Here is an 18,855-nt window from a genome sequence, read left to right on the forward strand (position 1 = left end):
TCCGGGTTTGGCGGTTCTATTTCAACATGGCCGAAGCGAGCAGCGTCAACGTAGGCAGCGGCTGTGAAGAAAAAGGGCCCGAGGAATTGTCTCAGGAATCTGCGCGCCCCGGCACTATCATTTCGAGGGTGAAGCTTTTCGACACCATGGTGGACACCTTCCTCCAGAAGTTGGTCGCTGCCGGGAGGTAAGGTAGAGGAAGTGAGGCTGAGTGTAAAATCTCGTTGTAGATTGTTGTCCCACTGGAATCTAAACCTCGCGAGATCAGGACGGCCCGTGATGGGAGGGTTGGGGCAAAGAGCTGAGTCACGTGGATGTTGGGGGGGGCGCGGTCACTGGTTATTTTGCTGACGCAGGTACGGTGGAGCAGAGCTAGGACTTCTAGCTACTCCTTTCGCCAGTAAACCTGGTTTTGATTATAGGTGGTTGGAAGGAACGTTACAGGCTTTCGAATTAGATTTAGGGTTCAAATCATGGCCCAACTTAAAATGAAAAAGATTGAGCTGCTCTGTGCTTCTGTTCAGCGTGAATAAAATAGCAACAATAGTACCTTTCTCATAGGGTCTTTCCGAGATTTAAATGAGTAAATAGTCGTAAGGGTTTTAGAACAGTGCCGGGCATGTAGAAAGCATTAGAATTATAGAATTTATTATGAAAATAGTAATACGTTCTTCACTGGGTGGGTGTGAGGACTGAATGTCTTACAATAGAAAGAAACGATTCCGGTCTACTGTCTATGAACAATGTTACTGACGTGGGTTATTGAACACTTGAACCAATAGAAATTGGTAAGAGGAGAAATTCAGGCAAGCATTTATTGAGACTTGTGGTGCAGCAGGAGGGCTTGGAAAAAAGTTGTAGTAGGAGTCCTAGCTGGTTTTCCTGTGGGAGAGGCAGCTGGTCCCTTAAATGCGGAGAGGACAGGGGTGGATCCATTGGTCCAGCTTGGAGAGGAGGCTTAAGTGTTCTGCCTACCCCTTCAGTGGTGCTGCGTGCCGGAATCATGTGCAGTACCCAGCTTTTACTTCCAACAGCCCAGAATTAACAGTTGGCTTTTTGGTCTTTTTGTGTCTCATTCATAACTTGCCATTAAGTGTGCGTGTATGTGGTCAGTTTTAGTCCCTTATGGTTTCTTCGTATTCTGCTGCTTGAGGAGACTTCTGCCCAGGTGCAAGCATCGCAGCAAAGGGACCCAGGTCCCAGCCTGTCACAGCAGTATTGGACACTTTAATGGGCGAGTTTCCTCCATGGTCCATACCCCAGAACATTAGTGCTGAAACACTGTTACCAGACCCTTCAGGGGTTTGACCACAGCTTGTTCTCCATCCACCCTCTATGTCCCCACTACCTCTGTTCTTTGACCTGGTCAAGACTCTCATCTTCTGATGTCCTTCCTAGTTGTAGGACTGTTTCCTACAGAGACCTTAGGATCCATCTCATCACTCATTGATTCACTTAGCAAATATTTAAGTGCCTGTGCCAGACACGATGTCAGGCGCTGGGGGTACAATAAAACAAGGCCGCTGTCTTGGAGCTTGCCTTCAACATGTGGAGATGTGAAGTAAGCAAAATCATCACGGAGCTTGGTAAGGCAATGCAGAGGCAGCTCAGGGGAAAGGGAAACATTAGATAAGATAGGGATTCCGCTCTGAGAAAGTGAAATGGATCTGAAACTTGAAGAATGAGAGGGAACCAGCCTTCTGAAGAACTAGAGGAACAGCTTGTGCAAAGGCCTTGAAATGGTCAGGGCATCCTAGGAAGTAGCAGAGTGAGAGTAAAACGAGAGGAGGCTGGACAGGCAGGGGATAGGCTTATCAAGCAGGGCTCAGTTTCCATAGTAATAACTTCGATGAATAATTTATAATCATTTTTACGGACCATTCATGACACACCATCATCATATGTCCAGGCAAGCTCTGTTATTGATCGATTGATTGGCTTTCTCTTGCTCATTCTTGCCCTCCTCGCCCCTCCCCATAGGCCCTGTTCTCCATTAGCTGTTTGTCCTCCATTTTTTTCATGTATTCATGTGCAGATATTTACTGGATATCTCTAGTGTCTCAGGCTCTGTGTTAGGAACTGGAAATACTGCAGTGCTGAAGATAGGAAGGTCCCTGCTCTTATGGAATAGACTTTCTTGTGCCATAAAGAAAAATAAATCAGCGAAAAGGAATAGAGCGCAATAGGGATGGGTCTGGTTTAGTGTAAGTGCAAGGACCTGACATTTGAATCAGTTTGCGCCCTTGTAAGGTGTCTTGTTTCGTCTGTAAATTTATATAGGTTTTAAGTTTATATGAATCATAATCGTGCTGCGTGTCTTTTGTTTTTAAGATAGAACCATAGACTGTAAATGCAGGTGGTTCATAGCTTCTCAGTGCTGTTTATCATTTCATGATAGACGTACGTCCAGCACTTGCCCATTCCCAGTCATGAACTCTTGATTGCTTCTAACTCCCTTCTCCACAGATTATGCCAGGGTACCTCCCCTCACAGACTGGTGCTAGAATTTCTTTGAGGTGTACAGTGGAGTGAAATCACTGGATCCAAGGGTTTACATCTACCTATGTTTCGTCAGATTGCTTTCCGGAAAAGCTCTTCCTATATTCACCATTCTAATGTTTGCCGTTCTGAAGGTGTGAAAAGGGTATTTCATTATTATTTTAATTTGCACATTTTTAATTCCTTATAAGGTGTGGGCAATTCTTTGTATACCTCATTAGTCATTTGACTTCCTTTTCTGAGAACTGCCTACTTATTTCCTGTAATTTTTTTTTTTTTTTTTTACTTTTTAAAAAATTGGGTTTTTTATCTTATTGATTTGCTGGAGTTCCCAGTATGGTCTAGATATCAATCCTTTTGTCAGTTTTAGACTGAAGAGGAAATAGCTATCTCTATGAGATATTAGCTTTCTGTATCGTGTCCTTTGAGTAACAGAAATCCTTAATTAAATTAGAATTGCAGATTTTAATCGTTTACACTTTACCCCAGGAAAATGAGGCAGAAAGAGAAATGTAGTCATCCCAGGGGGCCTTCTCCCAAGCTATGTGGATACTCATGACTCTACTCAGCCTTTGCACTAACTCCACATCCCTCAAACAGTCCTAATAAATTGTTAGGTGTCACCTAATCAATGTGCATTTTAAAACCCTCAATTTTCATGTAAGCCATGTGTTTAATCTTTTGGCCTGTGCTTATGGTATCTTGCTTATAGAGGCTGTACCCACACCCAGATCACAAGGCTGATAGGCCGTGTTTTCTTCTCTTGGCTGTTTTATCATTTTACTCTTTCAGTCTGTGATCTGTGTGATCACAGGTGTAAAATGGTAGCTTCAGTTACTCTTAGTTTTTTTTAGTGTTCCTAGTCATTGCCAACTAAGCAGTTCATTCATCTCCGTTGCTTTATGGAGCCCCTTTTACCACACGGCAAGTCCCTCTGCATATTGTGCCGCTGGGTCTCTCTTCTGTCTCACTGATCTATTTGCCTCTCTTTGTGCCAGTGCATATGGGTTCTGCAGTTTTGGGTACATATTTTTGGCAAATTAAGGAAGTCCCTGTCTCATTCTAGTTTTCTGAGAATTATTAAGAAGATCACGATTAGGGGTTGAACTTTATCAGATGTTTTCTTCCTCAGGAAGATCTTGTCCTTTTTCTTCAGTTTGTTAATGTTTATGATCTACATTGGTAGATTTTAGGGACGTTAAACTGTCTCTGCATTCTTGGAATAAATCTTGAATATGATGTATTTAAAATGTATAGTTAGATTTAGTTAGATCAATGTTTATAAGCTCTTGGAAGCAACAGTTAGAACTGGACATGGAACAACAGACTGGTTCCAAATCAGGAAAGGAGTACATCAAGGCTGTATACTGTAGCCCTGTTTATTCAACTTATATGCAGAGTACACCATGCGAAACGCCAGGCTGGAGGAAGCACAAGCTGGAATTAAGATTGCAGATGATAACACCCTTATGGCAGAAAGTGAAGAAGAACTAAAGAGCCTCTTGGTGAAAGTGAAAGAGGAGAGTGAAAAAGTTGGCTTAAAGCTCAACATTCAGAAAACGAAGATCATGGCATCTGGTCCCATCACTTCATGGGAAATAGATGGGGAAACAGTGGAACAGTGGAAACAGTGGCAGACTTTATTTTGGGGGGCTCCAAAATCACTGCAGATGGTGTCTGCAGCCATGAAATTAAAAGATGCTTACTCTTTGGAAGGAAAGTTACAACCAGCCTAGACAGCATATTCAAAAGCAGAGACATTACTTTGCCCACAAAGGTCCGTCTAGTCAAGGCTACGGTTTTTCCAGTGGTCATGTATGGATGTGAGAGCTGGACTATAAAGAAAGCTGAGCACTGAAGAATTGATGCTTTAGAATTGTGGTGTTGGAGAAGACTCTTGAGAGTCCCTTGGACTGCAAGGAGATCTAACCAGTCCATCCTAAAGGAGATCAGTCCTTAATATTCATTGGAAGGACTGGTGCTGAAGCTGAAACTCCAATACTTTGGCCACCTGATGCAAAGAGCTGACTCATTGGAAAAGACCCTGATGCTGGGAAAGATTGAGGACAGGAGGAGAAGGGGACAACAGAGGATGAGATGGTGGGATGGCATCACCAACTCAATAGACATGGGTTTGGGTGGACTCCGGGAGTTGGTGATGGACAGGGAGGCCTGGTGTGCTGCGGTTCATGGGGTTGCAAAGATTCAGACACGACTGAGCGACTGAAGTGAACTGAAGTGAAATGAGACTATAGTTTCTTTTTTTTTTTTTTTACACCATCCTTATCAGCTTATAGAATCAAAGATATATTAGCCACATATATTCCTCTCCTGGAATTGTTTATATGAAATCAGGATTATCTGTGCTTCAAAAGATTGAAAGAGCTCATTTATGCCTGAAGCTTTCTGGATTGTTGAGGCCTGCCAGTATTATGTTAAGCAGCAGGGATGCAGTGGGCATCTTTGGTCGTGTCCATAAAGTGTCTGGGCAGTGTTTGTTGCAGATTTTTGGTGTTACTGTTTCTTATAATGACTACAAATCTGTTTAGATGTTATTTCTTCTTAAGACAGATTTACCATATTACAGGTTCCCCCTCCCCCCGAAATTTTGTCTCTTGAACTATTTTAAATTATTTAATTTTCATTATTTCCTCTTTTTCCAGTACATGCTGTTTCTTTGTTTTTGACTTTAGTAGCCGGAGTTCTTATTCATCTTTTTAAAGAATTAGCCTTTAAAAATTTTTTCATGTGTTTTGAGGTTATATCTTGTGTCTTTATCTTTGGAATCTATCCTTATCTTAATTTTTAAAATTAGATTTATTTTATTAGTCTCCTCCCAATTTTTTTTTTTTTGGTTGCAAGTTGCAGGTCCTCAGTTTCCACGCCAGGGATTAAACCCAGGCCATGGCAGTGAAAGCCCACCACGGAATTCCCTGAAGTTCTTGAGTTGACCATTTAACTCTTCTTTTTCAGTCTTTTGTCTCCTGAAAAGTGTGTTTAAAACTGTACATTTTCATGTAATTACTGCTTTCTAATATTTTCGAGTCTTTGTTTAAGTTGAGATTTATTTCATATGCCGTAAAATTCGCCCTTCACTGTGTGCAGTTGGTATACTCACAAAGTTGTGTTACCTTCACCACTCTAATTCCAGAACATTCTCATCACCCCGGAAACTTTGTACTGTTTAGCCGTCACTTCCCATTTCTCACCCCAGTCTCCTAGCTCCTGATAACCGTTATCTACTTTCTGTTTCTATGGATTTGCCTTTTCTGGACATTTCATTTAAGTGGAACCATACATCGTGTCGTCTTGTGTGTCCGGCTTCTTACACAAAGCGTGATGACTTTAGGGTTCGTCTGTGTTATGACATGTATCAGTATTTCATTCCTTTTTATGACTGAATAATAATTCCAGTGTATGGTATATCATATTTTATTTACCCATTCATCAGTTGATAGACGTTTGGAATTGTTTTTACTTTTTTGTCTATTGTGAATAGTGCTGTTATCAACATCTGTGAACAGATGTTATCAGTTCTTTTGGGGGTATTCCTAGAAGTGAAAATGGGGGATTGTATAGTAACTCTATTTTTAACTTTTCAGCAGTTCCCAAGCTATTTTCCAAAGCAAGTGTACCATTTTGCATTTACTCCAGCAGTAGATGGCGGGTTCTGATTTCTCCACATTTTCACCAATACTGGTTAGGTCTGTCTTTTTTATTATAGCCAGTAGTCATCCTCGTGGGTGTAAGTTGGTATCTCATAGTGGCTTGGATTTGCCTTTTCCTAATGATTAATGATGCTGAGCATATTTCATGTGCTTATTGACCTCTGGATATCTTCTTTGAAGACATGTCTGTTCAGATTCCTTGCTCATTTTTTAATTGGGTTATTTGTCTTTTTACTGTTAGCTGGTAAGAATTCTAATTTTGAGAAATCCAGTTTAGATTCAGTCAATTCAGTCACTCAGTCACATCTGACTTTGCAACCCCATGGACTACAGCATGCCAGGCTTCCCTGTCCACCATCAACTGCCAGAGCTTGCTCAAACTCATGTCTGTTGAGTCTATGATACCATCAACCTCTGTCGCCCCCTTCTCCCCCTGCCTTCAATCTTTCCCAGCATCAGGATCTTTTCCAGTGAGTCAGTTCTTCGCATCTGGTGGCCAAAGTATTGGAGCTTCAGCTTCAGCATCAGTCCTTCCACTGAATATTCAGGACTGATTTCCTTTAGGATGGACTGGTTGGATCTCCTTGCAGTCCAAGGGACTCTCAAGAATCTTCTCCAACACCACAATTCTAAAGCATCAATTCTTCGGCGCTCAGCCTTCTCTATGGTCCAACTCTCACATCCATACATGACTACTGGGAAAACCATAGCTTTGACTAGATGGACCTTTGTCGGTAAAGTAATGTCTCTGCTTTTTAATTGGAGAAGGCAATGGCAACCCACTCCAGTACTCTTCCCTGGAAAATCCCATGGACGGAGGAGCCTGATGGGCTGCCATCTGTGGGGTCGCACAGAGTTGGACACAACTGACGTGACTTAGCAGCAGCAGCAGCTGCTTTTTAATATGCTGTCTATCTAGGTTGGTCATAGCTTTTCTTCCAAGGAGCAAGTGTCTTTTAATTTTATGGTTGTGATCACCATCTGCATTGATTTTGGAGCTCAAGAAAATAAAGTCTGTCACGGTTTCCATTGTTTCCCCATCAGTTTGCCATGATGAAGTGATGGGACAGGATGCCATGATCTTAGTTTTTTTAATGTTGAGTTTCATAGCCAGCGTTTTCACTCTCCTCTTTCACTTTCATCAAGAAGTTCTCCAGTTCCTCTTCGCTTTCTATCATAAAGGTGGTGTCATCTGTATATCTCAGGTTACTGATACTTCTCCCGGCGATCTTGATTCCAGCTTGTGCTTCATCCAGCCCGGTATTTCGCATAATGTACTCTGCATATAAGTTAAATAAGCAGGGTGACACGATACAGCCTTGACGTACTCCTTTCCCGATTTGGAACCAGTCTATTGTTCCATGTCCAGTTCTAACCGTTGCTTCTTGACCTATGTACAGATTTCTGAGGAGGCAGGTCAGTTGGTCGTGTATTCCCACCTCTTAAAGAATTTTCCACAGTTTGTTGTGATCCACACAGTCAAAGGCTTTGGCGTAGTCAATAAAGCAGAAGTAGAAGCTTTTCTGGAATTCTCTTGCTTTCTTTATGATCCAGCAGATATTTGCTATTTTATCTCTGCTTCCTCTGCCTTTTCTAAATCCAGCTTGAACATCTGGAAGTTCTTGGTTCGCATACTGTTGAATCCTCGCTTGGAGAGTTTTGAGCATTACTTTGCTAGTATGTGAGATGAGTGCAGTTGTATGGTAGTTTGAACATTCTTTGGCATCGCCTTTCTTTAGGATTGAAATGAAAAATCCCAAATTGGATTGAAAGTCCTGTGGCTACTGCTGAGTTTTCCAAATTTGCTGGCATATTGAGTGCAGCACTTTCACAGCATCATCTTTTAGGATTTGAAATAGCTCCACTGAAATCCCATTACCTCCACTAGCTTTGTTTGTAGTGATGCTTCCTAAGGCCCACTTGACTTCACACTCCAGGATGTCTGGCCCTAGGTGGGGGATCATGCCATCGTGGTTATCTGGGTCTTTGAGATATTTTTTGTATAGTTCTGTGTATTCGTGCCACCTTTTCTTAATATCTTCTGCATCTGTTAGATCCATAACTTTCTGTCCTTGCTTGTGCCCATCTTTGGATGAAATGTTCCCTTGGTTTGTCTAATTTTCTTGAAGAGATCTCTGGTCTTTCCCATTCTATTGTTTTCCTCTATTTCTTTGCATTGATCACTGAGGAAGGCTTTCTTATCTCACCTTGCTCTTCTTTGGAACTTTGCATTCAGATGGGTATACCTTTCCTTTTCTCCTTTGTCTTTCACTTCTCTTCTTTTCTCAGCTGTTTGTAAGGCCTCCTCAGACAACCATTTTGCCTTTTTGCATTTCTTTTTCTTGGGGATCGTCTTGATCACTGCCTCCTGTGCAGTGTCATGGATCTCTGTCCATAGTTCTTCAGGCCGTCTATCAGATCTAATCCCTTGAATCTATTTCTCACTTCCACTGTATAATTGTAAGGGATTTGATTTAGGTCATACCTGAATGGTCTAGTCGCTTTCCCTGCTTTCTTCAATTTAAGTCTGAATTTGGCAATAAGGAGTGCCACAGTCAGCTCCTGGTCTTGTTTTTGCTGACTGTATAGAGCTTCTCCATCTTTGGCTGCAAAGAATATAATCAGTCTGATTTAGGTATTGACCATCTGGTGATGTCCATGTGTAGAGTCATCTCTTGTGTTGTTGGAAGAGGGTGTTTGCTATGACCAGTGTGTTCTTTTGGCAAAACTCTGTTAGCCTTTGCCCTGCTTCGTTTTGTACTCCAAGGCCCAACTTGCCTGTTACTCCAGGTATCTCTTGACTTCCTGCTTTTGCATTCCAGTCCCTTATGCTGAAAAGGACATCTTTTTTGGTGTTGTTAGTTTTAAAAGGTCTTATAGATCTTCATAGAACCGTTCAACTTCAGCTTCTTTGGCATTAGCGGTTGGGGCATAGACTTGGATAACTGTGATGCTGAATGGTTTGCTTTGGAAATGAACAGAGATCATTCTGTCATTTTTGAGATTGCACCCAAGTACTGCATTTTGGACTCTTGTTGACTATGATGGCTACTCCACTTCTTCTAAGGGATTCTTGCCCACAGTAGTAGATATAATGGTCATCTGGATTAAATTTGCTCATTCCAGCCCATTTTAGTTCACTGATTCCTAAAATGTCCATGTTCACTCTTGCCATCTCCTGTTTGACCAGTTCCAATTTACCTTGATTCATGGACCTAACATTCCAGGTTCCAATGCAATGTTCTTTACAGCACCAGACTTTACTTCTATCGCCAGTCACGTCCACAGTTGCATTTAGATTATTTATTTATTAACATTTATTTAGATTTAAAATTGCAAAGAATTTTTTCTTTGGTTGCTTGAGCTTTTAGTGTCATCTAAGAAACCATTGCCAGGAGAAATATCAATAACCTCAGACATGCAGATGACACCACCTTTATGGCAGAAAGTGAAGAGGAACTAAAAAGCCTCTTGATGAAAGTGAAAGAGGAGAGTGAAGAAGTTGCCTTAAAGCTCAACATTCAGAAAACGAAGATCATGACATCTGGTCCCATCGCTTCATGGGAAATACATGGGGAAACAGTGTCAGACTTTACAGAATTGATGCTTTTGAACTGTGGTGTTGGAGAAAACTCTTGAGAGTCCCTTGGACTGTAAGGAGGTCCCACCAGTCCATCCTAAAGATCAGTCCTGGGTGTTCATTGGAAGGACTGATGGTGAAGCTGAAACCCCAATACTTTGGCCACCTCATGCGAAGAGTTGACTCATTGGAAAAGACCTTGATGCTGGGAGGGATTGGGGGCAGGAGGAGAAGGGGAAGACAGAGGATGAGATGGCTGGATGGCATCACCGACTTGTGGACATGAGTTTGAGGAGACTCCGGGAGTTGGTGATGGACAGGGAGACCTGGCGTGCCGCGATTCATGGGGTCGCAAAGAGTCGGACACGACTGAGTGAACTGAACTGAACTGAAGAAACTATTGTGTAATTCAAGGTCATAACGATTTGTACGTATATTTTCTTATATGACTTTTATAGTTTTAACTCTGACATTTTGGTCTTTAACCCATTTTGAGGTAGTTTTTGTATGGTATGAGAAAGCGATCCAATTTCATTTTTTGACATATAGACATTGTCATTTAATTTTATGTACTTTGTAATTTTCCTTATCATTTCCTCTGTAACCCAGTGATTATTTAGTAGTATGTTATTTGGCTCCCAGACATGTAATTCTTAAAGAGTTATCCTTGTGTTGTAATTTCTAATTTTATCATGTTGTGGTGAAACAACAGTTTGTGTGATGCTGATTTTGTGGGAATTTTTGACATTCTGACTCTTTATGGCTAAGTCTATGGGCAGTTTTTGTGAATGTTCCATGTATCCTTGAAAAGAACATATAGTTTCTATTTCCTGGGTATAGAATTCTATTTTATTTATTAGTTTGAGCTTTTAAATTTTACAGTCAAAGTATTTTAGTTATTCCCTGGTGGTCTAGTGGTTAGGACTCCACTTCCACTGCCTGAGGCCCAGGTTCCTTGATCCCTGGTCTGGGAACTAAGATCCCACATGCCACAAGATGTGGCCTACATGTGTGTGCATGCGTGCGCGCGCGCGCATGTGTGTGTGTGTATGGAGAGAGAATATGCTCGTTTTAAAAATGGTCTTGATTATGCCATTCATTTCATCTTAAAAATCTCTCATCACAAAACAACAAAATTCTGTAAAGCAATTATCCTTCCGTTAAAAATTTTTTAAAAATACATTAAATTAAGAAAAGAAAAAATCTCTCATCACAATTGCTTATATCTATTTTTTCCCATTGTCTGTCTTTGTTACATTATATATAGAGGTTATTATTTTCTGTTAGATGCAAGAGAGTTTATTCTAAGAGAAATGGAAAGTCATTGATGTTTTTAAGGCATGACTGATTCTTTTGTGTGTATGTGTGTGTGTATTTAGGAGATGGCTCTCCATGGGCTTAAAAATCTATTTATTTGTAATGCTCTGAATACAGTGATTGATCTTTTAAAGGTACTCTGACTGCTGTGCAGGATATTAATAGATTGTTGGTAGGATTGCCGTAAGGTCTTTCTAGGCTTCTACACTCTGATTTTTTTTTGCAACCTCAACCCATATCATGACAAATATATTTAAAAAGCATTGAGTATCTTGACTGAGGTGGTGGTTATGCGAGGTTTCACGTGTGGTAAAGATACACAAATACAAACAAATGTGTGTCTAACTGTTGAAATCTGAATGAGTTCTGTGGATGGTACCAGGTCAGCGTCTTGGTTTTGATATTGTACTATGGTCGTGTAAGATGTTAACATTGGGGAGAGTACATTTCTTTGCAGCTTCCTCTAATATTACTATTTCAAAATAAAATTGTCAAAAAATTTACATCATAAAATAAAAAGTACAAAAAATATCCGTGCAGCATGTTCAGTAGAAAATAGTTGAAAACCACCAAAAATGTTCCACATTTGAAGGATGGTGGTTATGTAAGTATAATAACTGTCTAATAAGATGCTATTGAGGGCAGTCCAGTGGTTCAGACTCCATGCTTCCACTGCCTGGGGTGTGCAGGTTTGATCCCTGGTCGGGGAACTAAGATCTCCTATGCCACATGACTATGGGGTTATATTTTGAATAATACTTATGGAAAAAATGACCATGTTATAATGGTAAGTTTAAAAATTAGGTTATGTCGTGGGGAGAAAAGTGTCTGTATCCCATATGAAATATAATTTGTATCTAGTCATATTAAAATTATAGTTGACTAGTTGATGTGTTATATTTTTTATTACTCTAAGACGACAATTATCAGGTCAGTGTTGAGCTTTTTTACTTTTGAAGCTGTTCCCATTATTTCTGAGTCTAAATCATCTTGTCTGCCCTACTTGTCAGGTCACGTTCCTGAACCTGGGATGCTGACTGCATGGTTGGGGTGAAAAGGTCCAGATAAAGTGTAGATGAGAGAAGTGGGTGGATGTGAGCCGATAAGAGATAGAATCGGATTGGATTGGAAGGAAAGGCGAGGGGGAGGGGACCTCCAGGAGGGTGCTGACTCTTCATGATGGTGATTGAGTGCAGGTTCACCATCTACTGAGACGAGGAAGAAACACTCGCCCATGAGTTGGGGGAGAGAAATGAGTCTGGGGTTGGAGATCAAGACCTCTATTTGGATAGGTTCAGTTGGAGGTGCAAGGCAGCCACACTTGTGTATCTCAGCTCCTTTGCCCCCTCATCCTTCCAACCCACCAGCTGTGAAACCCACCTTCAGGATCCTGTCTGCACTCTGGCCCTGCACTCAACCTCTGAGCAGCTGTGGAGTCTCACCCATGGTGGAAAATGGTGCTTCCACACAGTCATGTTCTTGGAATTCATCTAGGCCCTCAGAGAGCTCATTATCCTCATGTCTCCAGTCAGCTCTCTTCCCCTTCTCCGCAGAAGTATTAATATTTAAAATCTTTATCCTGTCCCTCAGGCCCTTCCCCTGCTACCTCTACACGCTCACTGAAAACGACCTCAACACCTGGTTCACAGAGAGAATAGAGACACCAGGCAGGAGTTCAGACATCTGAAGACTCGGCCGAGATGCCTGGTCTTGCCTCCTCCTAGCTCCCTCCCCTTTACACCCCAGTGTCCTCCCCTTTACACCCCAGGCTGTGACTTCGGGGCTCTGCCTTCCCAGCATCTAGTTCTCCATCTCCAGTTTTTTCCCTCAGCTTAGGGGAGTTTGACACCATTCTCCTAAAACCTTCCTTTCAAGGTCAAGAATAACTCTTTGTTGTTAAATACTTTGGACTTTTTTTTCATCTTTACATGACTTGCTCTCCTTGTAGCATTTGACACTGTTAACCACTTCTCTGTCCTTGAAATTGCTCCCTTGGCTTCCGACACCGTTCTCTGCCCCTCGCCTCACTGGCTGCTCCTTCCTGGGCTCTTCTTCGTCCACTTGTCCCTTAAATGTGGGAGCATTGCCCTTCTCCTGCTTCACCTGCACGTGTGCAGATCACACGTTTGACATCTTGCTGTGCTGGAAGCCCTTGAGTGGCTGTTCATCGCTCCGTGCCGTGGCTTTCAAGGCCCCGCGTGTTCCAGCCCCTGCCTGCCTCTTGTTCCCCTCTGCAGCTGTGCTTGGTCATCCTGACCTTCTCATTCCCTAGACTGCGAGAGCTTTCCTGCCTCAGGGTGTTTGCACTTGATGTTTGCTCTGCCAGAGATGGTTTTCTTGGTCTTCTCTAAAGCCACCTTTCTCCCCTAGTTATTCTTCATCACGACACCTTATTTTATTCCTTTGTAAAGACTTATCACAGCATGTTGTTCTGTTGTCTGTTTGTGGTCTGTCTTCCCCACATGAAATGTAAGATCCTTAAGGACAGAATCCTATCTGTCTTATTCATCACTCTCTGCTCATTGCTTATTATGGTGCCTGGCACATAGTAAACATTCAGTAAATAGCTTTGGAATAAGTGAGGATTCTCAAGCCACATCTGTCTCCCGAGCTTCAGGCCTCTGTCTCTAACAGTCTACTACTAGAAATCTCCACTTGGTGTCCCACAGAACCACCACGTTCAGCAAAACAGGATTTCTCTTCCCTCTGTGGTCCCCAAATTGGTTGAAAATACCACCATCCTACTCATTCTCTAGGCCAGAGATTTGGGATTCCTCATTGACCCCTTGCTTCCAGTCAGCCACCATGCCCTGTTGGTTTCAGCCTCTCTCCTCAGTCTCCTCTCCATCGTGATGCAAATGCTTCAGTCCAGGCCCTCACTGTCTCTCATAGAATTGTGGCACCAGCTTCCAAAATGGCCCTCCATCCTCAATCTTGCTCCCTCCCTCCAGTCTATGGCTCAGATTTGAGCATGTCCTTCTGCTTATAATGTCGAATTGGCTCAGGACTGCTCAGCTTCTTAGCTTAGTGTAAAGGCCATTCATGCCTTGGCCCTTCCCATCTCTCCAGCCATGGTCAGGGCCGTGGGTGTGCAGCAGGGCACACTTGGTGTGCAAACACACGCACGTAAATTTTTAGGCGTTGAGAGCTGCTGCTGTCCCGCACCCTTGCCGCCCGCTCTTTCCACTTGCTTTTCCTCATTGCTAGAACACCCTTCCCCTCATTCAGTTAAGTAGGAACTGATGGCTGGCTTCCACATAGAAAGGGCTCAACAAATGTCATGTATGAATACAGCCTTTTAAGATGTGTCCAAATGCTTGACCCTCTCCCGAGTCACTGAAAGTCCTCAATCCCAAAGACCAAGGACTTATACAGAGGACAGGAATCTCTGCATAGTAAAAGCTGGCCTGTTCACATGTCAGTTAGCCTAAGGGATATTTTAAAGTGCAGATTGGATTCCCCTACAACTCATATTTTTCCATCCATGTTAGCTTGACCAGAGGGGCAGATTACATGATACACTCCAGGGTGACTGGAAGATACTGGCCCTGCTGGGCTGTCAGGTCTTGCAGACCCACACCCCCGTCTTCCGTTAGGGTGTCTTCCTGTCACTGGATCATGAGGCAGAGACGTCCGAATCTGTCCTCTCTCAGGCTTCAGGACATAGAAATGTGGCCCTGCTGGAGCTTATCACATGCGACCTCCCCTTGTCTTCTGAAAACGAAGGGTTCTTCTCTGTCCATACAGCCTCCTGGACCTTCTGAGAAACAGCTGTTTTCCTGTTTAGCTAGAGCAAGTAGATGAGGTTTGCTGTGTTTTGTTGTAAATCAGGGCCCGCCAAGAGAGGCAGTTGCTTAGAGTTGGTGTTGGTGGGGCCCCGGTTGAAGTTAGCACTGTTGGGGGGAACGCCCCATCTGCCGCAGGTACCCACAGCCCCCAGCAGCGGTGCCACGAGTGGTGTCCGTCCCGGGGGCACTGAGGGAGGGAGAGGTGACCGGCCGTTCCTGAGTTCTGAGGTGCCAGCCCGGCCCAGTGCCTGTCCGGTCCCGTCTTCCTGCCCGACACATGCTGTGGAGGGTGGTTTGTAGAAACTGACTTGGAGCCTGTGTCTGGCAGGGACCGAGGAAGGAGAGCCAATCGCACATGTACGTGAACTGGTAGAGCTCTGAGCGCACGGCAGCGACTGTTGGTGTTCATGGCAGCAGTTCTTCACAGGAAAAAGAGTGGTTTGATATTTAAAATATTCTGATTAAGTGCTTCAGAAATATCTCACGCTCTTCGAATGTGCAGATGATGCGTGCGGCTGGCAGCGGCTAGTTTCTGAAGTGTGGTTGTGACTCACCAGACTGTGGTGTGCGGCTCCAGCCCATCGTGCTGATTGTCTGCTCTTCGTGTGTTCCCAGATCACCCATCTCACTCTGTCCTTGCTGTGTCAGCCTTGCTCGAGTCAGCCGTCAGCTCAGCTGTGCCTCCTTAGTCCCCCCTCCCAGCAGCCAGAGGGGGTTTCTAACATACAGATCTGATCTTGTCCCACCCCTGCCCAAAGCCCCCTCTTCCAGCTCTTTCTATCATGATACGGTATAGACTTTGTGTGTCTGACCCACCAGCCTGCAGACTGTGTGTCTTGGAGGCCAAGGACACCTGACCCAGAGCTGATGGCTCCACCATGTCCCAGCTCTGTGACCTTGGGCAGACTCCTCTCTGCCTCAGCGTCTGCATCTGAAAAATGGGCATGGTGAGAACAGACCCTTCCTCAGTTATCATGAGGACTAAGTGCGTTGCTTCGTATAGAGGGCTTGGAACAGTGCCTGGCTCAGGCGGTGCCCCGAGCGTGTTTCTCGTCACGGCATCTGCACCCCCAGGCGTGCGTACACTCTGATCTTCATGCTGCTGCCGGGCCTTCTGTCCTTCCCTCACAGACTCCTGCTGCTCTCGGACACTTCTTCCTCCAGGGAGCCCTGTGGTTGGTCACATCATTTGCAAATATTTTTTCCCACTTTGTAGGTTGTCTTTTCATTTTGTTTCTGATTTCCTTTGCCGTGCGAAATCTTGTAAGTTGGATTAGGTTCCATTTGTTTATTTTTGCTTTTATTTCTGTTCCCTTTGGAGACTGACCTAAGAAAACATTGGTATGATTTATGTCAGAGAAGGTTTCGCCTATGTTCTGTATTAGGAGTTATTTGGTATTAGGTCGTATATCTAAGTCTTTAAGCCATTTTGAGTGTATTTTTGTGTATGGTGTGAGCAGATGTTCTGGCTGGATTTACATGCAGCTAACTGACCTCTTACTTTCATCAGGGAACACTTCTGGTTTTTATTCCCTCTTCCTTTCTCAGTCCTGAGGCTGAAAAGGGTGAGGGGGAAAGACCAAGCAGCGAAATATTTCTTTCTTTTCTTTTCTTTCTTTTTTTTTTTTCATTTTAGAGAAACATTTCTTAATAAAGCAGGGCGGCTGTACAGGTGGCGGGTGGCGAGCATGGGTTTCTGTGACAATGCTCCCCAGCTTCTGTATATTTGTATTGGTCTGTCTTCACCCTCCATGCCTTTATTGAGCGAAAACGCCGGCTCTTACCCGCCCTCTGGTGGACAGTCTGTGGAACAGGCAGGCAGCAAGCGGGGCACCGTGGAGGAGGAGGCCACACCAGGTTTCTTTAGCACTGCTGCTGCCGCTAAGTCGCTTCAGTCGTGTCCGACTCTGTGCGACCCCATAGACGGCAGCCCACCCGGCTCCCCCGTCCCTGGGATTCTCCAGGCAGGAACACTGGAGTGGGCTGCCATTTCCTTCTCCATCTAGTACACATGTTTACTTGTCTGTGCCTCTGACTTTCCATTCCTGCACAATTTATCTGCGTCTGTAAACTGACAGATTGACTAGCCACCAGAGCTTGATTCTGGCCTTAAATATTTTAAGTTAAACATATGTGAAAACTCAGTTTACAGTGAGGTTGTTTGGGTTTGTTTTGTTTTATATTTGGAAACACTGACTTTTAGTTGCAGCATGCAGGATCTAGTTCCCTGACCAGAGATCGAACCCAGGCCCCCATTAGAGATGTGGAATCTTAACCCCTGGACCACCAGAGAAGTCCTTGCAGTGAATTTTTAGTGCTGTGAATGACATGCTTTTTCGATGAGTTCAGGAACAGTGATGGTGTCTCAGATATTGGATAATAAGAGAAAAAAACAGGTTAAAATCAGTTAGTGTGTAGTCATCTCTGTTTTGAAATTCAGTAAATGCAGTTTTGAACAGTTACTTTCAGCACTGTTTATGATAGCCAGGACATGGAAGCAACCTCAGGCTCCATCGACAGAGAAATGAGTAAAGAAGACACGGCACGTGTATACAGTGGAATACTGCTCAGCCACAGAAAGAAACGGGATCGGGTCATTGGAGAGGTGTCGATGGACCTAGAATCTGCTATACAGAACAGAGTTTAAGTCAGAAAGAGAAAAACAAATATCGTATGTTAACGATATATGTGTTTTCTATGTATAGCCAGTGTGTATGAAGAATCTAGAAAAATGGTGCAGATGCCTAGTTCCAAGGCAGGAGCAGAGACACAGACAGAGAGTGGACTCGTGGGCGCAGCAGCGGGTGGCGGGGGAGGAGAGGGTGGGGTGAATTGGGAGATGGGGTTTGATGTGAATACAGTGCCATGTATCAAACAGGCAGCTGGTGGGAACTTGCAGTGTAATCCAGGGAGCTGAGCTTGGTGGTCTGTGAGGACCTAGAGTGGTGGGGTGCGGCGGGGGTGGGAGGGGCGTCTAAGGGAGCAGGTGCATGTGTAAACACAGCTGATTCACTTCTTACACAGCAGAAAGTGACAACATTGTAAAGCAGTTATACTCCAATAAGAAAATACTTTCATTGATGAAAAATGCGGCCGATTTTGTGGGACCACAGTGTGGTGCACATGCAGTCGCAGTCAAGATGCTTTACTAAGCCCCTGCCTTTTTCAGACTTCCCTGCCCTGGGGAACAGTCACTGGCTGCGTTCTGCACTTTTCAGGGGGTGGTGAGGACTGTTGCTTTGAAAATAGTGATAACAATTGAAGCTAACATGGAGCATTTCCCTGTACACTGTACTAAGTGTTTACATATTTAACCTCATTTAACCAGTAATCTTGTGACTTATGGATAGTTATTATTTCTGTTTGATGGAGATAGAGAGTGATGCTTATAAAGGTAAAGAAGTCGTCCAGGGTCACTCAGCTGATTAGTGGTAGAGGTAGGATGTGAACCCAGGCAAAAGGACAGGCAGTCCTTAGAGCTGGCACACTCACCTGGCATAGACAGCTGGAGGGCCCCTTGTGTACTCTTGGGAGGCCAAGGCCAGAAGACCATTCCAGCACAGGGCACAGGAGGGCTTGGTAGAGAGGCTGATGGAGATGCTCTGTGGAGAGGGCGCCTCTGATCAAGCAGCCCAAGCCTTGGTACCCTAGGGTCCAGGGTAGGGGAGGTGGCTGGGAATGGACCACGTCTGAGGCCGCGCAGCCTGGGCCTCAGCTTAGTCGCACTCACCTGGTCTGCAGCTTGTCTTGAGTGCTGCTGTGTATTTAACACTGTTCTGGCTACCCTGGACATCCCAGCGCCATTGTGGATGGCATCCCTATCCACAGAGATACTAGAATTTACATGAGAAGATAAAAGTTGACACTTGGCGGGAGTGGCCGTGAATGTTTTCTAAAATGCATCATTTTTCCTATTTCTCTGTGAGTGTGTTTCTTCAGGAAATTTACAAGAGCATTCCCAGTATTCCCAAGTCTGCACTGGCTCTCAAGAAAGGAATCCCTG

General features: G+C 43.9%; 1 protein-coding gene across 1 annotated transcript in view; it reads left to right on the plus strand.

Moving 5' to 3' along the window:
* PMF1 (polyamine modulated factor 1) overlaps positions 1-18,855 on the plus strand; it is a 26,871-nt gene continuing 8,016 nt past the window's right edge. The window contains exon 1 of the mRNA XM_018046288.1: positions 1-187. Coding sequence (XP_017901777.1) covers positions 27-187 — 161 coding nt within the window. The 5' untranslated portion in view covers positions 1-26. The remainder of the gene's footprint in view (positions 188-18,855) is intronic.

The sequence above is a fragment of the Capra hircus genome, chromosome 3 (genome assembly GCF_001704415.2).
Source record: "Capra hircus breed San Clemente chromosome 3, ASM170441v1, whole genome shotgun sequence".
NCBI lineage: Eukaryota > Metazoa > Chordata > Mammalia > Artiodactyla > Bovidae > Capra > Capra hircus.